This window comes from Anomaloglossus baeobatrachus, chromosome 8 (genome assembly GCF_048569485.1).
Source record: "Anomaloglossus baeobatrachus isolate aAnoBae1 chromosome 8, aAnoBae1.hap1, whole genome shotgun sequence".
Classification (NCBI taxonomy): Eukaryota; Metazoa; Chordata; class Amphibia; order Anura; family Aromobatidae; genus Anomaloglossus; species Anomaloglossus baeobatrachus.
The window spans coordinates 183,701,020-183,726,683 of record NC_134360.1 but is presented as its reverse complement, the minus strand read 5'-3'; the positions used below and the strand labels follow the sequence as shown (position 1 = coordinate 183,726,683).

The following is a 25,664-nucleotide window of genomic DNA, read 5'->3' as shown; positions in this document are numbered from 1 at the left end:
GGAGTACCTAAATGTTTTTTGTTTTACTTCTAATAAAAATTTTTTTTTCTTTGTCGCTCCATTGGGAGACCCAGACAATTGGGTGTATAGCTTCTGCCTCCGGAGGCCACACAAAGTATTACACTTTAAAAAGTGTAACCCCTCCCCTCTGCCTATACACCCTCCCGTGGATCACGGGCTCCTCAGTTTTATGCTTTGTGTGGAAGGAGGCACACATCCACTCATGCATTCTCATACTTAGTTATGTCGGTTGGAAGAAAAGAGGGCCCCCACGGGGCCCCCGGCATGTTCCCTTCTCACCCCACTACGTCGGCGGTGTTGTTAAGGTTGAAGTACCCATTGCGGGTACAGAGGCTGGAGCCACATGCCGTCTCCTTCACCATCCCTTAGCGGCTCTGGGAGAAGTGGGATCCTAAGCGGTCATCCATTTACTGGGACCGTGCTCCCTCCGCAGCCCCTGTGGGAACCTGCCGGACCGGAGCCTCTTCAACCTCAGGGACCGGGCCCTGCAACTCAAAGGTACTCTGTGTCCCCATTGGGGACTGTGCAGGGAGCGCACCTTCTTCCCGGAAGCCGCGGCAGCTGCTGAATTGAGAAGGCTGGTGGACTTCCGCGCCGACCGTGCCTGCTTGTCGGGCGCGGTCTCAAATTTAGTCCCCGGCTTCATCGCGGCCTAGTCGCAAAAATCCCGCCCCCGGGCCTGCCTGTCAGGGGTAAGGGCGGGATTACCGACCTGACGTCGGATGTGAGGGCTGGAGCATCCTGCATGTTTTCCTCCCCCCTCACTGATCACTGTGGGGACCCCAGATTCCCGCACTTTCCTGGCGCCGCCCACGGCTCCACTCCTCCCCTGAGAGCTCCGGCAGCCATTTTTTGGCATTCTGCCGGTGGAGGATTCTCAGTGAACAGCTCTGCAGCTCCGGGGGATCTAAGGCAGGGAATCTGGAGGACACACTCCGCTTGTTAGCGGTCAGTAAGCCACACCGGTCACCCGGTGCTGGTCCCCCTAGGGTGCCGGAATAGATACGTATATATATATATCTGTTCGGTCGGGCTGTATACCCCTTTCCCATATACCCTCAGTGATCACTCTCCTAGGAGACAACAGCATGTCGTCCACAAGGAGCAAAGCTGCTAAGGCACAGGGTTTTTTCTTTATCGTTCCTATGGGAGACCCAGACCATGGGTGTATAGCTACTGCCTCCGGAGGACACACAAAGTTACTACACTCAAAACGTGTAGCTCCTCCCTCCTAGCATATACACCCCCTGCTAGCCAGTCCTAGCCAGTTTTCAAGCTTTGTGTCAGGAGGATCACACACACACATCCTTTTTTGATTTTTCATTTTTTCTAAAGATTTGGAAGAAAAGCGGGTCCACTGGACCCCCGGCATGTCCCTTCACACTCCCCTGGCGGCAATGCTGTTAAGGTTGACTTCAGGGCAGAAATCCCTTCATGCCGCGCTCCTTCACCATCCCTTAGGGGCTCTGGCTTGAAGTTAGAGCCAACACGGTTCTCACTGCCTTGCAGGAGACCGGCCTCCATCCGCAGCCCTTTGGCAGGACCCTGCTGGACGGAGCACTGGACCCCCACCCCACCAGGGATTGGACCCTGCGTCTCAAAGCTAAGTATAGAGACGTTGTTCAAGGGTCCTTCTACAATGTGGATTTATTGAGGGGACAGTGATTTATGTTGATAATGCTGCTTTTTACAGTTTTTCCGGCCGGTTTCTCAGTTTTTACTGAGTACCGCGCCGATGATGCCTGATTTTCGGCCGCATGTATAACTCTAGGCCCCGGCTTCAGCCGCGGCCTAGTTTCGTTTTGTTCCCCTGCATGTTACTCATGCAAGGGGACACTGCAGCGCCGCCCGCCGGCCGCTCTGCACAGGGGACGACACTCCGTTTTAGGAGATGATTCCCTCCCCTGTACATGCCTTAGCCCTCCGATTCCCGCTCCTAGGTTAACCCCCGCCCCCACCCCTCACTCTGGCGCCATTTTCTCAGCGTTCTTAGTACGCTGATCGGCGCTGGCTGCTCTGCAGCAGAGGGAGTGGATATATGGCTGGGGGGGTCCAGGCTTGGAACCTGAGGGGGCACTCACAATAGCGGCCTGATAAGTCACAACCTCTGGCTGTGCACTTTTATACACGATCACGGCATTCTGAGGGAGTTAATTCTTTATTATAGAACCTCCTCAGCAGCATGTCTCACACTAGGAGCAAAGCTCCAAGGCTGTATACTACATGTTCTGCATGTAAACTCATATTGCCTGAACCGGCACGGACCCACACTGTAATGGTCCTTATGTGGTGCCTCTGCCTGGAGTCTCCCCAGGCTGACCCCTGTCTTGGGTATTCTAGACATTCTAGAAATAGCCCCCCACCTCTGCAGCATGTCTCACAGAGCGAGGCTGCAGGCTGTTTTTGGTATCCACTGCTGGTAGTCTCGTACGGCTGTACCGAGCTCATAACCACTGTGGCCCCTCAGCTTGGAGGCTCATTCAGGGTCCCTCCAGCTGCTCCGGTCGATGGCTGACCCCTGGGGGAATCTTTTTTCCAGGGGTCGGCCTGTCCCGGCATCTGCTGAGCATGCAGCCCCCTTCTCAGGGCGTTTTCTGCTCGCTCAGCAAAGCTCTCAGACCCCGTCCTCCTGACAGGGAGACGCAGGGTCCCCTGTCCTCCCCGTCCCGCAGCTCCGATTACGAGCTGACTCATTGGACGAGGAGGATGTCACGGACGCTACTTTAGGTACTTTGATCCGTCCGTAGGTGACGCGGATGCGACTGATTGGATTGCGTCCATTATACTTGTATTGGACCTCCATCCGCCTGTATCAGGGGAGTATTCCCCGCTGGCAGTAAGGCATCAGTATACCTTTAACAAGACGAGGAGTGTGTTCCTTAACCACTCCAGTTTTCAGGCGTCCAAGCCCACAGCCTGTCCTGCAGATCCCACAACGGGGTTCTGCTGCCTGTCTCCCCCTCCCATCAGAGGTGGTCAAGGAGTGTACTCATTCGCCAAGGGTGGCGACTCCGGTGTCTAGACTTTCAGCCCGGATAGTTGTATCAGTGGCTGACGGCACCTCTATAAGGATCCCACGGTACATTAATTTTGTACTGGACCTCAATCCGCCGGAGTTACCTTATCTAGGTGAACACAACGTGTGTTCCTTAACCACTCCGGTTTTCAGGTCCCTGTGACCAGCCCAGGGTCCGCTCTGACAGTCGCTTCCCATGAAGCGTGATTCTGAGGACTGTGTTTCCCCTGTCCACCAATAGTGGTCAAGAAGTGGGCTCATTCACCTCAGGTGGCTCTGCCCGGACCGTTATGTCAGTGGCTGATGGCTCCTCAGAGGAGATGCATTCCCTCACAGGGACCCTATGCCCAAAACGGTTGCCTGAACTTCCAGACTTCAGTCTTTCTTCAGCGCTCTATTGGGAGACCCAGACGATTGGGGTATAGCTACTGCCCTCCGGAGGCCACACAAAGCACTACACTAAAAAGTGCAAGGCCCCTCCCCTTCTGGCTATACCCCCCCCCGTGATATCACGGGTTCTCCAGTTTTAGCTTTGTGTGCGAAGGAAGTCAGACATCCATGCATAGCTCCACAGATTTTAGTCAGCAGCAGCTGCTGACTATGTCGGATGGAAGAAAAGAGGGCCCATGTAGGGCCCCCAGCATGCTCCCTTCTCACCCGTGGATGGTGTTGTAAGGTTGAGGTACTTATTGCTAGTACAGGGGCTGGAGCCCCACATGCTGTTTTCCTTCCCCATCCCCATGAGGGGCTCTGGGTGAAGTGGGATCTTACCGGTCTCCAGGCACAGAGACCGAGCTCCATCCACAGACCCAAAAGAACCTGCTGGATATGGAGCTGAGTATCGTCAGGGACAGGGACCCTGCTACATCAAGGTACTCTGTGTTCCCATGCACATCGCGCCCACACACACCAGCATTGCTGGGAGTGTTAGTGCGCCGGGGACAACAGCGCGGAGCGCTGGTGCTATTATTCACTGCAGCTTTGCTGAGTGAATTTATGTATTGAAAACGGCCGCGCCGGCCGCTGCTGGTTGTTTTTTACATTGTGGCGCGGCTGGGACTTGTGGTGCGCCGGGGGACTTCGGCGTCGGCCGTGCACATAGGACGGCCGCGCTTATTACTAGAGTCCCCGGCTTTGCGGCCTAGTTTTCGTTTCGTTCCCGCCCCAGCCCTGCCAGTCAGAGGAGGGGCGGGACGCTGTACAGTAGCTCAGCGCAGGGAGCTGGAGTCTGCTTTGCATTCTCCAGCCCCCTCTCACTGAACACAGTGAGACGCCGGGTTCCCGCTCTTGGCTGGGGCTCGCCCACGGCCCGCCCCTCTGCACAGGACGGGGAAGAGAAGCCGGCAGCCATTATGGTTTCCACTCTGGGAGAACGGAACCAGTCACAGGTTTTTGGGCGACCTCGCACCCGCTCTTGTGCGGGCGGTAAGCAACTGACACCACTAATGCTGAAGTGGGCTTTTGGGCTGTGTGCTGAAATGCTATGCACTGTACTGTACTGTCGCTATTCTGGGCAACAGCAGCAAATAAGCAATGCTGCTGAGGCACAAGCTTTCAATGCTTCTTCGTTTGCATGTGCTGCAGTGTTTACTGTCAGATTGGGCAACAGCAGCAGTAGAGCAATTTGTGCTAAGGCACAAGCTTTCAATGCTGCTTCGCTTGCATGTGCTGCACGGTTTATTGTTATGATATACATTCACTGTATGTCACTATTCTTGGCTAATGCGCCCAGATAAACAGACAAAAGCAGCAGTAGAGCAATGGTGCTACGGCACAAGTTTTCAATGCTGCTTGACTTGCATTGGCTGCAGTGTTTACTGTCATGCTTGTATGCTATACATTCACTGTATGTCGCTATCCTTGGCTAATGTTCCTGGATAAATAGACAACAGCAGCAGAAAGGCTAGGGTGCTAACGCGCAAGCTTTCAATGCTGCTTGGATTGCATGGGCTGCAGTTTACTGTCATGCTGTATGCTATACATTCACTGTATGTCGCTATCCTTGTCTCATGCTCCTAGATAAATAGACAACAGCAGCAGAAGAGCAAATGTGCCAAGCCACAAGTTTTCAATGCTGCGTGTACTACATGTGCTGAAGTGTTTATTTGTACTTCATGCTTGTATGACTATTCACTGTACGGTCGCTATCCTCGGCTAGGCTCTTAGATAGCTAGACAACAACAGCAGAAAAAGACAAGTTGCCAATGCACGGGCTTTCTATGCTGCTTGTACTGCATGTCATACGGTTTCAGGACCCCCAGTGCGTGCAATTGCTCAACCGGGGTCTCTGCTATATGTGGCCAAAGGAACCACCTGTGATCTCTGTCCAGAGACAGGGACGAAGTTGCAGTTTTTCCGCTGATATATTGTCTGTGACTATGACTGACATCTTACAGACTTTGCACCCCAAGCAGACCGTGGGCAATATGGTTGCAATGACCCTGGCCGCCCTGATCTGGAGCATCTCAAGGCGCCAGAGTGATTCCAGGCATCCCAGAGAGCAGGCATCCGACACGGTCGACAGTCCCAGATGGCCTAAGCGGGCTCGCTGGCATTAGCCCTCGACTACATCACTGGGCAAGGTCCCAGCTGGAGTACTCTCTGTACGATGAGGCAGACGTAGCTGTTCAGGACTCTGTTCCTGAGACCGCTCTCAATCCGGATACACCGGATGGTGACGCTATAGTGAATAATCTTATTGCGTCCATCAACGAAAGGTTGGGTATTTCTCCCTCAACTCCTCCAGTGGAGGGGTCAGCTTCACAGCAAGAGAAATCTCTATATATTGAGTACTTGTTTAGCACTCTGACTCCAGAGACGCAGTCCAGAAACGACACGCTTATCACGATAAGCGTTTCTCCGACCGTATTAATGAGACACGTGTCGCTCCCCCTGACGTGGTCAAGCGCTAGACCCAGTATCCAAATGTGGATCCCCCAATCTCCATGCTTGCAGCTAGATCTAAAGTTGTAGTGGTGGATAGGACTTCACTTCAAAATGCCATTGACAGGCAGATTGGCCTCTGGTTGCAATCTGTCTATGAAGCTATCGGCAGGTCGGCTGCTCCGGCAGTCGCAGCCGTGAAGGCACTCCAAGCTATTTCAGCTAGTATTGCGCAGAGGGTCGCTGTCACAGGTACTCTCGGTCCCAGCAGCGTCTTTAAGTCGCAATGTCGGCATGGCGAATCATGCTGTTATTGCTGTCCGAGACTCTACGAGCCAGACGTCAGTGGCATCCGCCAACTCTGTGTTTTTACGCAGAGGCTAGTAGTTGAGAGATTGGAACAGAGGCTGCTTCCAACGAAGTGCTTAACCAGGTTGCCTTTATCTAGTGATAGTCTGTTGGTAAGGGTTGAATGAAATCATTCAACTATCCAAGACGACTCAAAAAGCCCAGAAGGGCATAGATTCCTAGCGGGCTCAATTCACGCCCGGGGAAGGCAGCCGGAGGATCCGCTACCAAAGCGTTTTTCCTCATAATTTTCAGCCCTCTCACTCCGCAACCGCGGGGGGGCAGACTCCCCCGCTTTAGCGGCATTTACCTACCGCAGGTTGAGGGCCTGTGAGTGAGAGTCAGTTTGTTTTCAAACTACCGCACCGACCGAGCCGAGGATCTTCTGCAGGCGGAAAGAGCGGTAACCCCTGTTCCTCTTCAGGAACCAGATACGCATTTTGCCCCGACCTGGTCGTGGTGCCAAAATAGGACGGCTCCTTCCGTCCCGTTCTGGACTTTATACTGCTTAACGAGCACGTGAAAACCAGGCGGTTCCGGATGGCATCACTCCGCTCCGTCATTGCCTCTCTGTCTCAAGGAGTTTTCCTAGCTTCAATAGACATCAGGATGCTTATCTACACGTGCCGATTGCTCCGAGGCACCGGCGTTGGCTACGATTCGTTATTAAAGACGAGAATATTTCGTTTCGTAGCCATACCCTTTGGCTGGCGACAGCCCCACGGGTGTTCACCAAGTTCGTGGCAGCAGAGGGAGCAGTCCCGCGCTCTCACGGTCACTCTGTGATCCTTTACTTGGGCAATCTACTGGTCAAGGCACTCTCCTTTACAAGCATGCCAACACAACCTGAACATGGCGCTGGACCCTTCCCAGAGTTTCGGGTGGGTCTTCAACTTTTCAAGGTTGAACCCAATCGCTGGCATCTCCTGGAGAGTTTTCACACTCTCTCAGCGATAGTGAAGCTTCCGCTGGACAAACAGCGTTCACTACAGACGAGGGGACAGTCTCTCCTTCAAGGAGGCGCCTCATCCAGAGGCGAGTTTTAGCTTTTCCAGACGGTCAAAGACCATCTTCAGAGGAGTCCACTCTTCAACTCAGTGGTCTGGAGCTCTGGGCAGTGTATCTTGCACTGCAAGCCTTCCTGCAGTGGCTGGAATGCAAATAGATCCGAATTCAGTCGGACTATCCACAGCGGTGGCATACACCAACCACCAAGGCGGACTACGCAGTCGACAAGACTCCCAAGAGGTCCGGCGGATTCTGCTATGGGTAGAAGACAGAGCATACACCATATCAGCTGTTCACATCCCGGGCGTACGACACTAGGAAGCAGACTTCCTCAGTCGCCAGGGCGTGGACGCAGGGGAATGGGCTCTGCACCCGTTTGTTTGCAAGAATTCTGTAGACGCAGGATGAAGACGGACGTCGACGTCATGGCTTCTCTGCAACAACAAGGTCCCGATTTTCATGACGCGGTCTTACGATCAAAGAGCTCTGGCGACAGGCGCCTTGGCTCAGGATTGGTCACAGTTCCAGCTACCGATTGCTGCCACACCATCCTCGTCGCCCCAGACTGGCCGGGGAGGTCGTGGTACCGTGATCTGTGGCATCTCACCGTCGGTCGACCGTGAGCACGACGTCATTGCCACCATGAGACGGGCTAGCCAGCCGCGGTCTGCCAAGATCTACCACAACTCGTGGAAGATATTCTTATCTTAGTGTTCTGCTCAGGGAGGGTCTCCCTGGCCATCGGCATTGCCTACTTTGCCTTCCCTCCTGCAATCTGGTTGGGAAAGAGGTTGGTCGCTCGGCTCCCTTTAAGGGCAAGTCTCGGCACTATCCGTGTTCTTTTCAGAAGCGTCTAGCACGTCTTCCTAAGGTGCGCACGTTACTACAGGGGGTTTGTCATATTGTGCCCCCGTACAAGCGGCCGTTAGATCCATGGGATCTGAACAGGGTACTAGTTGCTCTCCAGAAGCCGCATTTCGAGCCTCTGAGGGAAGTTTCCCTTTCGCGCCTGTCACAGAAAGTGGCCTTTCTGGTTGCGATCACGTCGCTTCGGCGAGTGTCTAAGCTGGCGGCTCTGTCATTCAAGGCTCCCTTCCTAGTGTTCCACCAGGACAAGGTAGTGCTGCGCCCTATTCAGGAGTTTCTCCCTAAGGTTGTATCCGCGTTTCTTCTTAATCGGGATATACCCTTTCCTTCCTTTTGTTCTCATCCGGTTCTCCGGTATGAAAAGGATTTACAGTTGTTAGTTCTGGTGAGAGCACTCAGAATCTACATTTCCCGCACGGCGCCCATGCGCCGCTCTGATGCATTTTTTGTCCTTGTCGCTGGTACGCGCAAGGGGTTGCAGGTTTCTAAAGCCACCATGGCTCGATGGATCAAAGAACCAATTCTTGAAGACTACCGTTCTGCGGGGCTTCCGGTTCCTTCAGGGCTGAAGGTCCATTCTACCAGAGCCGTAGGTGCGTTTTGGGCATTACGACACCAGGCTACGGCTCAACAGGTGTGCCAGGCAGCTACCTGGTCGAGCCTGCACATTTTTCACCAAACATTATCAGGTGCATACCTATGCTTCGGCGGACGCCAGCCTAGGTAGAAGAGCCCTGCAGGTGGCAGTGGCTTCCCCGTAGGGGAGGGCTGTCTTGCAGCTCTAACATGAGGTATTTCTTTACCCACCCAGGGACAGCTTTTGGACGTCCCAATCGTCTGGGTCTCCCAATAGAGCGCTGAAGAAGAAGGGAATTTTGTTACTTACCGTAAATTCCTTTTCTTCTAGCTCTTATTGGGAGACCCAGCACCCGCCCTGTTGTCCTTCGGGATTTTTTTGTTGTTTGCGGGTACACATGTTGTTCATGTTGAACGGTTTTTCAGTTCTCCGATGTTACTCGGAGTTAATTTGTTTAAACCAGTTATTGGCTTTCCTCCTTCTTGCTTTGGCACTAAAACTGGAGAACCCGTGATATCACGGGGGGGGGGTATAGCCAGAAGGGGAGGGGCCTTGCACTTTTTAGTGTAGTGCTTTGTGTGGCCTCCGGAGGGCAGTAGCTATACCCCAATCGTCTGGGTCTCCCAATAAGAGCTAGAAGAAAAGGAATTTACGGTAAGTAACAAAATTCCCTTCTTTCATCCTCTGCCTAGGTCTGCCATGCTGGACACCGCACGGCGGTGGTCTTGGCTACTTTCCTCGCTGTCCGCAGGCTCCTGTGGCTTCGGAAATGGAGGGCAGATGCCTCTATAGAGGTTCCTTGCTGGGCTCCTCTTTGGTGGGACCAGTCTCTTCGGAACCGACTGGATGAAATTTAGGAAGCTCTTGGCGGGGAGAGTTCTTCCTTGCCACAAACCTAAACCAGGGAACCTGTCCAGGGCAGGAATCAGTCGAGGTTTCGGTGGTTTCCGTTCCTCCATCTGATCGTCCTCTAGCTCGGCCTAGGTTCATAGAACCAATTGGCTTGAAGCTGCGTCTTCAGAAGACCGCAGGAGATGCTGCCACTTAGTCAGCTTCCTCCGAGCTATCTAGCCACGCCAACCTCCTCCTAGTCGGTGGCAGGCTCTCTCCACTTGGCGACGTATGGTTCTAACACGTCTCCGTTCAGTGGGGGCGGGATTATATCTCCCATGGCTACAGGATGGAGTTCTGTCCACCCGCCAAACAGATTTTTTCTGTTACCTCCTCCCAGCTCCAAGGCCGCCGCCTTCTCATAAGCCGTGGCATTTCTTGCAGGCCAATGGAGTAATTGTACCGAATCCCGACTGGGAACGGTTCTGAGATTTTTGTTTAAATCTATTTCTAGTCCCCGAAGAGGGCGGTGCCTTCCGACCTGGATCTTTAGCTTTTCAAGCATGGTCAGGTGTGGCGTTTTCACATGGAGTCTCGGTCTTGTTCCGTGTGTTTTTTTTCACCGGATCAATCAAGAACCCAAGGAGATTCCCTCGCAGCCTTCGGCATCAGAGATGCTTTTCTGCAACGGTCAATCGCAGTTTCACACCAGCGTTGACTGCGTTTTGCCATCAGAGCGGTCCAATTCGTGGCTCTTCCCTTGGGGTTGGCCACGGCCCCTCGAGTATTCTCATTGCGGCTGCTGTGATTAGGGTCCTGCACCCCTAGGGATTGACAGTGATCGTTTGCCCTAGACGGCCTTCTTCTCAGGCCTTCATCCAGTGCAGACTCTTAGCAGAGTATTTCGCTTACTCTCGCCACTCTAACCTATTCGGGTGGCTTGTCATTCTGTTCAAGTCCACTCTGACTTCGAACCAGAGGCTCTCAAGGACGCAATTCGAGACTGTCGGCTCTTGTGAAGCCGCTCTTAGTCGATAAGTAGTCCCTCCGCTGGCGGTCGACGTCGTTCTATCAGACACCAAATACAGGTGCTGGTCAGACGGTGGTGTCAATGGAAGCGATTCCTTGCCCAGTTTCTCCTGTGCCCTCTGAGACTGGATGTTGTCCGCTGTACACGCGAACTCCCTCCTTCCACGGGGTGGTGGCTTTGCCACTGACCTGGGGCTAGTTTTCAGGGGTGGTTTCGACCACTCTGTCTCAGGGACGCTCCTTCCTGGCCCCGTCCCAGGTGATTCTCACCAGGGTGCTGGTCTTTCCGCCTTGGGAGCATTATATCTCCACCGCGGAGCGCAGGGCGCTTGGACTCTGTCCGAATCAGCCCTCTAGATCAATGGGCTAGAAATCAGAGCTTAATTCTAGCTCTCTAAGCCTTCACCATTTGTTGGCGGCTAGGCACATTCGAGTTCAGTCGGATAACGTTACAGCGTTTTCCTACATCAATTTCCAGATCGGGACACTCAGCCGCCTGGCAATCTTGGCGCCTCAACATTCTTCACTGGACAAGGGACTCCTAGTCCACCGTATCCGCAGCCCACATCCTAGATGTCAAAACTGCGGGCAGATTATTTCAGCTGTCCAACCGTGGTCCACAATCCTCAGGTTTTGCGGTAGACACACTGGTTCATGTTTGATCCCAGCTTCGTCTCTACCTCTTGTCCAGAGCCCTGCACAATATCAGGGAAGGGGGCCGTCGGGTCATTCTCTTACAGACTGACCCAGGCAGGCTTCGTATCCTGACCTGCTCTTTCTGTCCGTTGGATTGCCATGGCATCTTCCGGTCCGTCCAGACCTTTTCTCAGAAGGTCCGTTTTTTCCGTCAGAATTCTGGATTCTCGGATTGACGGCGTAGCTATTGAGTCCTGGATCTTGGCGACTTCTGGTATCCTTCCTGAAGTCATCTCCGCTAGGACTCGAGCTCCAAGGTGTCCTTGGACCTTTTTAGCCTTGCCGACCCTCCTGTCCCTTCCACAGTCCGGTCTACAGCTAGGACTATCCCTCATTAAGGGACAGGTCTCCGTTCTGTCGGTATGTGCCAGCGGCGTATCGTCCGGCTGGCTCCGGTGCGCTCCTTTAAGGGCGCGTCTCACATCATTCCGCCTTTCCGGCGGTCTATGGAGCCCTGGGACCTTAATCCGGTCCTCCCGGTTCCCGGAAACCCCCCTTTGCGCTTCTTAGGGAGGTTTCTTTGTTTCATCTTTCACAGAAAGTAGTCTTTCTAGTGGCTATAATTTCCTGCCAGGGAGTTCTGGCTGTACTCTCTCGGAGTCACCCCCTTTTTTGGTCTTTTGCATCAAGACAAGGTGGTCTCCGTCCGACTCCGGACTTTTTTCCCTAAGGTGGTTACTGCTTCCACCTTATCCGGGGCAATTTTCCTGCCTTCCTTTTGTCCGGCTCCTCTTCATCGCTTGAGAAAGCGTTGCATATCCTGGATCTGGTGCGGGCGCCCCGGATCTAGGTGTCTCGCACCGCCGTTATTAGGCGGTGCACCTCTCTCTAGTACTGACTGCTAGTCAGCATAGCGGTCTCTCTGCATCTAAGCCGACCCTTGTTCGTTAGCTTAGGTCGGCCATTTCCGAGGCCTACAAGTGTACTCAAGTGCCTTCCCCGCTGGGGATCAGAGCACATTTGATCAGACCTGTCGGTGCCTTTTCGGCTTTCAGGCTACGGCTCAGTAGGTCTGTCAGACGGCAGCTCGAATTAGTCTGCATACTTTTTCGAAGCTCTATCCAAGGCATGCTCTTGCTTTGGCAGACGCGGGCTTCGGCAGACGCATCTTTCAGGTGTCTGTCGCCCATTTGTGAAGTTGGGTTTTCCTGCTTCTCAGTTGTCTGTTTATTCCCACCCATGGACTGCTTTGGGACGTCCCATGGTCTGGGTCTCCCATAGGAACGATAAAGAAAAAGAGAATTTTGTTTACTTACCGTAAATTCTTTTTCTTATAGTTCCGTCATGGGAGACCCAGCACCCTCCCTATTGCCTGTTGGCAAGTTTCTTGTTCCGTGTGTCTTCACCGGCTGTTGTTGTAGACAGAGGCTCCGGTTATTCCGGGTTTTACTCTATCTCTACTTGTGGGTGGATGTCCTCCTTCAGCTTTTGCACTAAACTGGCTAGGACTGGCTAGCAGGGGGTGTATATGCTAGGAGGGAGGAGCTACACGTTTTGAGTGTAGTAACTTTGTGTGTCCTCCGGAGGCAGTAGCTATACACCCATGGTCTGGGTCTCCCATGACGGAACTATGAGAAAAAGAATTTACGGTAAGTAAACAAAATTCTCTTTTTTGCGGCCTGTACCTCTTGTGGGGCTATGTTACCTGCGGGTTCCACCTACCCTCACTGTGAGCAATGCTCGACCCCTGTTTCGCTTGCTCAGCCGGAGCTTCGGACACTAGTGGGCCCCTCGGCTCATGTAGACCCCCCTGCTCCCCCTGTCCAGGCTGCAGGGACAGAGTTCGCCTCTTTTGCTGAGAAACTCTCTGAGTCACTTTCTCAATCCATGGCTCAGTCTATGGACAAATGGTCTTCTAAGCTGCTAGAGGCTTTGCAGTCCAGACCGGTCCTTTCACAGGCCCCGGCCCCTGTTGGCTCGTCGCCTCCAGTCCCCTGTCGGTCCGCGCCGCAGCGCGCTCCCAGGTTGGCCCCTCGGTCTCAGGCGGAGGGCTCCTGCCCGGACCACAGTCCTAGACCGGCTAAGCGGGCTCGCTGGGAATCTTCCCCGACTTCCTCATGCTGCTCGGGATCCCAGCTTGAGGACTCGGCGGACGTTGCAGCTCAGGGCTCTGACCCTGACGTCGCCCTTAACATTGATACACCTGAAGGGGACGCCTTAGTAAATGATCTTATCTCGTCCATCAACCAGGTGTTGGATCTCTCTCCCCCGCTTCCTCCTGTAGAGGAGTCGGCGTCTCAGCAGGAGAAACACCAGTTTCGGTTCCCCAAACGTACACGCAATGACACGCGTTACCCCTTCCCTTCTGAAGTCGTTAAGGGTTGGGCTCACTGTCCCAAGGTGGATCCTCCAGTCTCAAGATTGGCGGCTAGATCCGTGGTATCGGTTGCAGATGGCTCATCGCTAAAGGATGCCACTGACAGACATAGAGCTCCTGGTGAAGTCCATCTATGAGGCCACGGGCGCGTCTTTTGCCCCGGCCTTTGCAGCCGTGTGGGCACTCCAAGCTATCTCGGCTTGTCTGACTGAGATTAATGCTGTCACACGTAATTCTGCTCCGCAAGTTGCGTCTTTGACCTCTCAGACGTCAGCCTTTTCGTCCTACGCCATGAACGCCGTTCTGGACTCTGCTAGCCGTACAGCTGTAGCATCCGCTAACTCTGTGGCAGTCCGCAGGGCCATGTGGCTGCGCGAATGGAAGGCAGACACGGCTTCCAAGAGGTTCTTAACCGGTTTGCCGTTTTCTGGCGACCGTTTGTTTGGCGAACGATTGGATGAGATTATTAAGGAATCCAAAGGAAAGGATTCCTCATTACCCCAGGCCAAACCTAAGAGACCTCAACAGAGAAAGGTTCAATCGAGATTTCGGTCCTTTCGTCCCTCCGCCAAGTCCCAATCCTCTTCGTCCAACAGGCCGGAGAAAGGCCAGAGGAACTCCTATGCGTGGCGATCCAAGTCTCGCCCACAAAAGGCCGCAGGAGGCACTGCCTCCAAGACGGCTTCCTCATGACTCTCTGCCTCCCCTGACCGCATCCTCGGTCGGTGGCAGGCTCTCCCGCTTTGGCGACGCCTGGTAGCCACATGTTCAAGACCGATGGGTGAGAGACATTCTGTCTCATGGTTACAGGATAGAGTTCAGCTCTCGTCCTGCGGCTCGCTTCTTCAGAACCTCTCCACCCCCCGCTCAGGCCGACGCACTTTTTCAGGCAGTAGCCGCTCTAAAGATGGAAGGAGTTGTGATCCCCGTTCCCCTTCAGGAACGTGGTCGCGGATTTTACTCCAACTTGTTCGTGGTGCCAAAAAAGGACGGGTCATTCCGTCCCGTTCTGGACCTCAAGCTACTCAACAGACATGTGAGAACCAGACGGTTCCGGATGGAATCCCTCCGCTCGGTCATCGCCTCAATGTCACAAGGAGACTTCCTAGCATCGATCGACATCAAGGATGCTTATCTCCATATACCGATCGCACCCGAGCATCAACGTTTCCTGCGTTTCGCCATCGGGGACGAACACCTCCAGTTCGTGGCATTGCCTTTCGGCTTGGCGACAGCACCACGGGTTTTCACCAAAGTCATGGCATCTGTTGTGGCGGTCCTGCATTCTAAGGGCCACTCGGTGATTCCCTACTTGGACGATCTCCTAGTCAGGGCCCCGTCTCGGGTGGCGTGTCAACAAAGTCTATCTGTCGCTCTGGCGACTCTCTAGCGGTTCGGGTGGATCATCAACTTCCCGAAATCCAAGTTGACACCGACCCAATCACTGACGTACCTTGGGATGGAGTTTCATACCCAGCAAGCGTTAGTCAAGCTTCCGAGCGACAAACGGCTTTCTCTGCAGGCAGGGGTGCAATCCCTTCTTCGGAGTCAGTCACACCCCTTAAGGCGCCTCATGCACTTCCTGGGGAAGATGGTGGCAGCTATAGAGGCAGTCCCGTTCGCGCAATTCCATCTTCGGCCACTCCAATGGGACATTCTCCGCAAATGGGACAGGAGGTCGGCTTCCCTCGACAGGAACGTCTCTCTTTCCCTTGCAACCAAGACGTCACTTCAGTGGTGGCTCCTTCCCAATTCTCTATCGCAGGGAAAATCCTTCCTACCCCCAACCTGGGCTGTGGTCACCACAGACGCGAGCCTGTCAGGGTGGGGAGCGGTTTTTCTCCACCACAGGGCTCAGGGAACCTGGACTCCGATAGTCATCCCTTCAGATCAATATTCTGGAGATAAGGGCAGTGTATCTAGCCCTATTGGCTTTTCATTGGTGGCTGGAGGGCAGGCAGATCCGTATCCAGTCGGACAACGCCACTGCCGTCGCATACATCAACCACCAAGGCGGCACTCGCAGTCGTCAAGCCTTCGAGGAAGTCCCGACGGATTCTGCAGTGGGTGGAAGCCACAGCCTCCACCATCTCCGCAGTTCACATCCCGGGCGTAGAAAACTGGGAAGCAGATTTTCTCAGTCGTCAGGGCATGGATGCGGGGGAATGGTCTCTGCACCCAGACGTGTTTCGAGAGATCTGTCGCCGCTGGGGAACGCCGGACGTCGATCTCATGGCGTCTCGGCACAACAACAAAGTCCCGGCATTCATGGCACGGTCTCAGGATCACAGAGCTCTGGCGGCGGACGCGTTAGTTCAGGATTGGTCGCAGTTTCGACTGCCTTATGTGTTTCCTCCTCTGGCGATGCTGCCCAGAGTGTTACGCAAGATCAGGTCCGAATGCCGTCGCGCCATTCTCGTCGCTCCAGACTGGCCGAGGCGGTTGTGGTACCCGGATCTGTGGCATCTCACGGTGGGTCAACCGTGGGCGCTTCCAGACCGCCCAGTCTTGGCAAATCTTCCTATCCTGGTGCGCTAATAACGGTTTTACTCCATGGCCGTTTGCCTTACCCACTTTTCTTTCATTCCTTCAATCCGGAATGGACAAGGGTTTGTCACTTGGCTCTCTCAAGGGCCAAGTATCGGCGCTCTCCGTATTTTTTCAAAAGCGCCTAGCCAGGCTTCCGCAGGTCCGCATGTTCCTGCAGGGAGTTTGCCACATAGTCCCACCTTACAAGCGTCCGCTGGAACCCTGGGATCTTAACAGGGTGCTAACGGCTCTTCAGAAACCACCTTTCGAGCCACTGCGGGATGTCTCTCTTTCACGTCTTTCGCAGAAGGTGGCCTTTCTAGTGGCAGTCACATCACTTCGGAGAGTGTCTGAGCTAGCAGCGCTATCATGCAAAGCCCCCTTCCTGGTGTTTCACCAGGATAAGGTGGTTCTGCGTCCGGTCCCGGAATTTCTCCCTAAGGTGGTATCCCCTTTTCATCTCAATCAGGATATCTCCTTGCCTTCATTTTGCCCTAATCCAATTCACCAGTGTGAAAAGGATTTGCACTCTTTGGATCTTGTCAGAGCACTCCGGCTCTACGTGTCTCGCACGGCGCCCCTGCGTCGTTCAGATGCGCTCTTTGTCCTTGTCGCTGGCCAGCGTAAGGGTTCGCAGGCTTCCAAGTCAACCTTGGCTCGGTGGATCAAGGAACCGATTCTCGAAGCCTACCGTTCTTCTGGGCTTCCGCTTCCTTCAGGGCTGAAAGCCCATTCTACCAGAGCCGTGGGTGCGTCCTGGGCATTGCGGCACCGGGCTACGGCTCAGCAGGTGTGTCAGGCAGCTACGTGGTCTAGTCTGCACACTTTCACGAAACACTATCAAGTGCATACCTATGCTTCGGCAGACGCCAGTCTAGGTAGGCGAGTCCTTCAGGCGGCGGTTGCCCACCTGTAAGAGGGGGCCGTTTTTTCGGCTCTTTTTTATTGAGGTATTCTTTTACCCACCCAGGGACTGCTCTTGGACGTCCCAATTGTCTGGGTCTCCCAATGGAGCAACAAAGAAGGGAATTTTGTTTACTTACCGTAAATTCCTTTTCTTCTAGCTCCTATTGGGAGACCCAGCACCCACCCCTGTGCCCTTTGGGCTGGTTGTTCTTTTGTGTACACATGTTGTTGATGTTGAATTGTTCTTTCTTTGTCGCTCCTAATTGGGAGACCCAGACAATTGGGTGTATAGCTACTGCCTCCGGAGGCCACACAAAGCACTACACTTAAAAGTGTAAGGCCCCTCCCCTTCTGCCTATACACCCCCCGTGGGATCACGGGCTCCTCAGTTTTCATGCTTTGTGCGAAGGAGGTCAGACATCCACGCATAGCTCCACTGTTTAGTCAGCAGCAGCTGCTGACTATGTCGGATGGAAGAAAAGAGGGCCCATACTAGGGCCCCCAGCATGCTCCCTTCTCACCCCACTTTTGTCGGCGGTGTTTGTTAAGGTTGAGGTACCCATTGCGGGTACGGAGGCTGGAGCCCACATGCTGCTTCCTTCCCCATCCCCCTTAGGGCTCTGGGTGAAGTGGGATTTTACCGGTCTCCAGGCACTGAGACCGTGCTCCATCCACAGCCGCTGGGGAATCTGCTGGATATGGAGCTGAGTATCGTCAGGGACATGGCCCTGCTACGTCAAGGTACTCTGTGTCCCCGTACAGACCGCGCGCAGACACACTGCAGCATTGCTGGGTGTGTTAGTGCGCCGGGGACAACAGCGCTGCGCGCTTGTGCCACTACTCACTACAGCTCTGCTGAGTGAGTTAATGTATTGGGAACTGCCGCGCCGGCCGCTGCTGTCAGTTTACGCTGCGGCGCGGCTGGGACTTGTAGTGCGCCGGGGACTTCCGCGCTGGCCGTGCATATATGACGGCCGCGCTTATTACTCGAGTCCCCGGCTTTTGCGGCCTAGTTTCGCTTCGTTCCCGCCCCCAGGCCTGCCAGTCAGGGGAAGGGCGGGACGCTGTACAGAACATCAGCGCAGAGGACTGGAGTCTACTTTACATACTCCAGCCCTCACACTGGACACAGTGGGACGCCAGTTTCCCGCACTTTGTCTGAGGCACGCCCACGGTCCGCCCCTCTTCACAGAACGCCGGCAGCCATTCCTGTGTGCAGTCTGAGCTGGAGAGGGGAGACAAGTTCTGGGAGACCCAGACACGGGATTCTGGCGACCACACACCCGCGTTTGAGCGGGTGGTAAGCGGCACCTCTGGTGCTGACCCCACTAGTGCCGAAGTGTACATTTGTATTTTTATGCTTGCATGCTATACATTGCACTGTACGGTCGCTGGTGATTCTTGGCTATATACCCTCCTAGATTGCTCAGAGGAGACAACAGCATGTCATCCGCAAAAAGCAAGGGTGCCAAGGCACAGGCTTTCTATGCTGCTTGTACCGCATGTGAGGCTACTCTACCGGCAGGTTCCACTGACCCCCATTGTGTGCAGTGCTCGGCCCCTGTGGCACTTGCTCGGCCGGGGCCTCTGCTAGAGGTGACCCAGGGAGAACCACCTGTGAATACTGTCCAGGTGACGGGGACGGAGTTTGCAGTTTTTGCGGATAGATTGTCTGTGACTATGACTAAAATTCTAGAAACTTTGCAGTCTACACCAGTATCTCAGACCATGGGCACTGTTGAATCATTGCTCCCTGGTCCCCCTCAGTTGGAACAGCTCCGGGGGTGTCCCATGCATCCCAGGGTGAAGGCTCTGACACGGACGACAGTCCCAGACAGCCTAAGCGAGCTCGCTATGAGCGGCCCTCGACTTCATCACACTGGTCAGGGTCCCAGCAGGAGGACTCTCTGTATGATGAGGCGGAGGTAGCTGATCAGGATTCTGATCCTGAGACCGCTCTCAATCTGGATACTCCTGATGGTGACGCCATAGTGAATGATCTTATAGCGTCCATCAATAGAATGTTGGATATTCTCCCCCAGCTCCTCCAGTGGAGGAGTCGGCTTCACAGGAGAAATTCCATTTCAGGTATCCCAAGCGTAAATTAAGTACTTTTCTGGACCACTCTGACTTTAGAGAGTCAGTCCAGAAACACCACGCTTATCCAGATAAGCGTTTCTCCAAACGGCTTAAGGATACACGTTATCCCTTTCCCCCTGACGTGGTCAAGGGCTGGACCCAGTGTCCCAAGGTGGATCCTCCAATCTCTAGGCTTGCGGCTAGATCCATAGTTGCAGTGGAAGATGGGGCTGCACTTAAAGATGCCACTGACAGACAGATGGAGCTCTGGTTGAAATCCATCTATGAAGCTATCGGCGCGTCGTTTGCTCCAGCATTCGCAGCCGTATGGGCACTCCAAGCTATTTCAGCTGGTCTTACACAGATTGACACGGTCACACGTACATCTGTTCCGCAGGTGGCATCCTTAACCTCTCAAATGTCTGCATTTGCGTCTTACGCGATTAATGCTGTCCTGGACTCTACGAGCCGTACGGCAGTGGCGTCCGCCAACTCCGTGGTTTTACGCAGAGCCTTGTGGTTAAGGGAATGGAAGGCAGATTCTGCTTCCAAAAAGTGCTTAACCAGTTTGCCATTTTCTGGTGACCGACTGTTTGGTGAGCGTTTGGATGAAATCATTAAACAGTCCAAGGGTAAGGATTCATCCTTACCTCAGCCCAGACAAAACAAACCCCAACAGAGGAGGGGACAGTCGGGGTTTCGGTCCTTTCGAGGCTCGGGCAGGTCCCGATTCTCCTCGTCCAAAAGGACTCAAAAGGATCAGAGGAGCTCAGTTTCTTGGCGGGCTAAGTCACGCCCAAAAAAGACAGCCGGAAGACCCGCTACAAAGGCGGCTTCCTCATGACTTTCGGCCTCCTCTCTCCGCATCCTCGGTCGGTGGCAGGCTCTCCCGCTTTGGCGACATTTGGCTGCCACAGGTCAAAGACCGTTGGGTGAGAGACATTCTGTCTCACGGGTACAGGATAGAGTTCAGTTCTCGTCCTCCAACTCGATTCTTCAGAACTTCTCCACCTCCCGACCGAGCCGATGCTCTTCTGCAAGCGGTGTGCACTCTAAAGGCAGAAGGAGTGGTGACCCCTGTTCCTCTTCAGGAGCAAGGTCACGGTTTTTACTCCAATTTGTTTGTGGTGCCAAAAAAGGACGGGTCTTTCCGTCCCGTTCTGGATTTAAAACTGCTCAACAAGCACGTGAAAACCAGGCGGTTCCGGATGGAATCCCTCCGCTCCGTCATCGCCTCAATGTCTCAAGGAGATTTCCTAGCATCAATAGACATCAAGGATGCTTATCTCCACGTGCCGATTGCTCCAGAGCATCAGCGTTTTCTACGCTTCGTTATAGGAGACGAACACCTTCAGTTCGTAGCTCTGCCTTTCGGGCTGGCGACAGCCCCACGGGTCTTCACCAAGGTCATGGCAGCAGTAGTAGCAGTCCTGCACTCTCAAGGTCACTCTGTGATCCCGTATTTGGACGATCTACTGGTCAAGGCACCCTCTCAAGAGGCATGCCAACACAGCCTGAACGTTGCGCTGGAGACTCTCCAGAGTTTCGGGTGGATCATCAACTTTTCAAAGTCAAATCTGACTCCGACCCAATCGCTAACATATCTTGGCATGGAGTTTCATACTCTCGCAGCGATAGTGAAGCTTCCGCTGGACAAACAGCGTTCACTACAGACAGGGGTGCAATCTCTCCTTCAAGGCCAGTCACACCCCTTAAGACGCCTCATGCACTTCCTGGGGAAGATGGTAGCAACAATGGAGGCTGTCCCTTTCGCGCAGTTTCATCTGCGTCCACTACAATGGGACATTCTCCGCCAATGGGACGGGAAGTCGACGTCCCTCGACAGGAACGTCTCCCTTTCTCAGGCGGCCAAGGAATCTCTTCGGTGGTGGCTTCTTCCCACTTCATTGTCAAAAGGAAAGTCCTTTCTACCCCCATCCTGGGCGGTGGTTACGACAGACGCGAGTCTTTCAGGGTGGGGAGCAGTTTTTCTCCACCACAGGGCTCAAGGTACGTGGACTCAGCAAGAGTCCACCCTTCAGATCAATGTTCTGGAAATCAGAGCAGTGTATCTTGCCCTACAAGCCTTCCAGCAGTGGCTGGAAGGCAAGCAGATCCGAATTCAGTCGGACAACTCCACAACGGTGGCATACATCAACCACCAAGGAGGAACACGCAGTCGGCAAGCCTTCCAGGAAGTCCGGCGGATTCTGACGTGGGTGGAAGACATGGCATCCACCATATCCGCAGTTTACATCCCAGGCGTGGAAAACTGGGAAGCAGACTTCCTCAGTCGCCAGGGTATGGACGCAGGGGAATGGTCTCTTCACCCGGACGTGTTTCAGGAGATCTGTCGCCGCTGGGGGATGCCGGACGTCGACCTAATGGCGTCCCGGCACAACAACAAGGTCCCGGCTTTCATGGCACGGTCTCACGATCACCGAGCTCTGGCGGCGGACGCCTTAGTTCAAGATTGGTCGCTGTTCCGGCTACCTTATGTGTTTCCACCTCTGGCACTGTTGCCCAGAGTGCTGCGCAAGATCAGGTCCGACTGCCGCCGCGCCATCCTCGTCGCTCCAGACTGGCCGAGGAGGTCGTGGTACCCGGATCTGTGGCACCTCACGGTAGGCCAACCGTGGGCACTACCAGACCGACCAGACTTGTTGTCCCAAGGGCCGTTTTTCCATCAGAATTCTGCGGCCCTGAACCTGACTGTGTGGCCATTGAGTCCTGGATCCTAGCGTCTTCAGGATTATCTCAAGAGGTCATTGCCACCATGAGACAGGCTAGAAAACCATCCTCCGCCAAGATCTACCACAGGACGTGGAAGATATTCTTATCTTGGTGCTCTGCTCAGGGAGTTTCTCCCTGGCCATTTGCATTGCCTACTCTTCTTTCTTTCCTACAATCCGGTTTGGATAAAGGTTTGTCGCTCGGCTCCCTTAAGGGACAAGTCTCAGCGCTATCTGTATTTTTTCAGAAACGCCTAGCACGACTTCCTCAGGTACGCACGTTCCTGCAAGGGGTTTGTCATATCGTCCCTCCTTACAAGCGGCCATTAGAGCCCTGGGATCTGAACAGGGTTCTAATTGCTCTCCAGAAGCCGTCTTTCGAGCCTATGAGGGATGTTTCCCTTTCTCGCCTTTCACAGAAAGTGGCCTTTCTAGTAGCGGTCACGTCTCTTCGGAGAGTGTCCGAGCTAGCAGCGCTGTCATGCAAATCTCCCTTTCTGGTGTTTCACCAGGACAAGGTGGTTCTGCGCCCGATTCCGGAGTTTCTCCCTAAGGTGGTATCCCCCTTTCATCTCAATCAGGATATCGTCTTACCTTCTTTGTGTCCTCATCCAGTTCATCAATGTGAAAAGGATTTGCATTTGTTGGATCTGGTGAGAGCACTCAGAATCTACATTTCCCGCACGGCGCCTCTGCGCCGCTCGGATGCACTCTTTATCCTTGTCGCTGGTCAGCGTAAAGGGTCGCAAGCTTCCAAATCCACCCTGGCTCGGTGGATCAAGGAACCAATTCTTGAAGCCTACCGTTCTGCTGGGATTCCGGTTCCCTCAGGGCTGAAGGCCCATTCTACCAGAGCCGTGGGTGCGTCCTGGGCATTACGGCACCAGGCTACGGCTCAGCAGGTGTGCCAGGCGGCTACCTGGTCGAGTCTGCACACTTTTACCAAGCATTATCAGGTGCATACCTACGCTTCGGCGGACGCCAGCCTAGGTAGACAAGTCCTTCAGGCGGCGGTTGCCCACCTGTAGGAAAGGGCTGTTTTTTCGGCCCTATCACGAGGTGTTATTTTACCCACCCAGGGACTGCTTTTGGACGTCCCAATTGTCTGGGTCTCCCAATTAGGAGCGACAAAGAAGGGAATTTTGTTTACTTACCGTAAATTCCTTTTCTTCTAGCTCCAATTGGGAGACCCAGCACCCGCCCTGTTTTCTTAGGGATTTTTGTTTTTTCGGGTACACATGTTGTTCATGTTGAATGGTTTCAGTTCTCCGATGTTTCTTCGGATCGAATTTGTTTTTAAACCAGTTATTGGCTTTCCTCCTTCTTGCTTTTGCACTAAAACTGAGGAGCCCGTGATCCCACGGGGGGTGTATAGGCAGAAGGGGAGGGGCTTTACACTTTTAAGTGTAGTGCTTTGTGTGGCCTCCGGAGGCAGTAGCTATACACCCAATTGTCTGGGTCTCCCAATTGGAGCTAGAAGAAAAGGAATTTACGGTAAGTAAACAAAATTCCCTTCTTTGGTTCATGGTTTTCAGTTCTCCGAACATCCTTCGGATTGCATTTACCCTAGACCAATTTATAAGTTTTCTCCTTCCTGCTTTTGCACCAAAACTGAGGAGCCCGTGATCCACGGGAGGGTGTATAGGCAGAGGGGAGGGGTTACACTTTTTAAAGTGTAGTACTTTGTGTGGCCTCCGGAGGCAGAAGCTATACACCCAATTGTCTGGGTCTCCCAATAGGAGCTAGAAGAAAAGGAATTTACGGTAAGTAAACAAAATTCCCTTTTCTGTTTTCTAGAAATTCATGGTGGCCATGTCTAATTTGGCATGATACCATGAATTTCGGGCTTAGTACCAGCTGATAACACAAAGCTGGCCCTAACCTCATTATTACCAAGTGTGCCACCACCTCAGGGTCGCTGGAGGAGTCGGTTAAAGTGCCAGAAAATAGCACTCTATGAATGTGCCATTTCCTGTGGCACTTGAGGGCTGTAATTCACAGCGGGGGAGGCTCAGATAGCATGGGACACCCTGCCCTGAGGATCCTAGCCCCATGCTGCCTATGGCGGGAGCCCATGCAATTTTTTTTTTTTTTTAATAAAATATTGGGCTTCTCTGAATTTTGACAATGAAAGTTCAATCGATTCCATGGCTAAGCCTGTAGATAGCAGGCCACAACCTCCCCAGAGTGGTTCATTCATTAGATGCGCCAATCTTCGCGCTTCGCCTCTACTCTTCCCATTGCCCTGGTGTGGTGGCGAACAGTGTAATATATGGGGTTGATTCCAGCTGTAAATTGACGGCTGGCATCAAACCCTGGAATTAGTAATGGGTTAGTGTCTAGCAGACACCCCCATTACCAATCCATTAGTTGTAAATGGTAAAAAAAAAATAAACCCTCAACACCTGCACTCTCATTCACTAATTTATTATACAAAATTTAAAATCCTTTAAGTTCTTCCATAATCCAAAAGGAGGTCCCATGACGTTCCTTTAAAGCAAACCTGAAAGACATAAAGATTTTTTAAGGAAGAAAAGATAAGAGACACTCGTATTCACAAATGTATTCCCCATCAAAGTCTTTAATCCACAGTAATCCATATGGAGATCCCATGACGTTCCCAGACTCACTGTCCCAGCCTATGAATAACAAAGTTCCCCATATGCTGGTACACCAGCCACTGCCGGCTCTTACGCTGAACTGTGATGACCTCATGAGGGCACTGCAGGACACAGCATGTGGGTCACTCAGTAGCGTGTGGACTGCCATGGGATGTGACGTAATACGTTCACCGTAGTTCATTGCCACGGTTCTCGCACAAAGTAGCGCGAGAGCCGGTGATTGTGACGTGCGGTGACATCATGTGTCTGCAGTACATGCAAAACCTAATACCACACGTACTGGAGACAAGTTGCGAAGAAGGCCATATCATAAGTGAGTTGCACATTCCCACCCCCTGGCATGGACATGACTCCGGTCTCCATTCCATCTATCATATACATCCTGATTCCAAAAATTAAACCCATCAGTTCATCCATGTGGCCTTTTTCTGGCAAGGAGTTAGACATAAATGCTGTGGGTGAAGCAGAACAAACTGTACGAGACTGAATACTCTTTAATTTGTGTAAATTGTGTAATTCCATGATATGTCGTCATATATTATCTAGCAATATTAGGAGTCACGAAGTGAAAATGTTGGGGTTTTTTTATGCAATGTCCATCTTACTTCATCAGTGGGTAGGTACCCAGCTTGTTTTGTCTGGATAAATGAGCTCACCAGTTGAATATTTAAAAAAAAAGTTCTAATGACTACTTCATGATTTGTATTTATTTAATAAACTGTCTTGTTTGTGTGTTTTAGGTAGAAAAACTGCGAGAACAGCTTCAGCAAACAGACAAGAAGTTAGAGGAAAGTAAAGAGCTGCTCAAGACAAATGAGAATGGTGAGGACCACACATTGGTTTGACTCTGTGCTAGGACCGCTGATTTATTGAACCATTTGCAGTTTCACTGTACCGTCCGTGTGTACTTACACGTGCATGGCTTAATCTTTGAGACAAGCATACGCTACTGGCAGGATCAACCAGGTAGCCCGTTGGGCAAAGTACACTTTCAAAAAGTGAGGTGCGGAGCCAGCCTGTCGGTACCCTTGCATGTTGGTGTTACTGTACTGCAACAGTTTACTACATTACTGGCAAAAACATGACAATATTGAAGATCATGCAGAAAACAAATAGGAGAGGAAAGCGCACAAAGGGCACTTGCATTAAAAAGGATTGAGGCTAAACCCTTCAAGAGAAGGGTATATCTGGTACTGCTCTGCTT

At 53.0% G+C, this 25,664-nt stretch overlaps 1 protein-coding gene across 2 annotated transcripts in view; it reads left to right on the top strand.

The window, feature by feature from the left end:
• Positions 1-25,664, top strand: part of SASS6 (SAS-6 centriolar assembly protein) — a 204,456-nt gene that overhangs the window by 128,776 nt on the left and 50,016 nt on the right. For both annotated transcript variants that reach the window (XM_075321013.1, XM_075321012.1), the window contains one exon: positions 25,201-25,282. In XM_075321013.1, the coding sequence (XP_075177128.1) occupies positions 25,201-25,282 (82 nt within the window). The remainder of the gene's footprint in view (positions 1-25,200; positions 25,283-25,664) is intronic.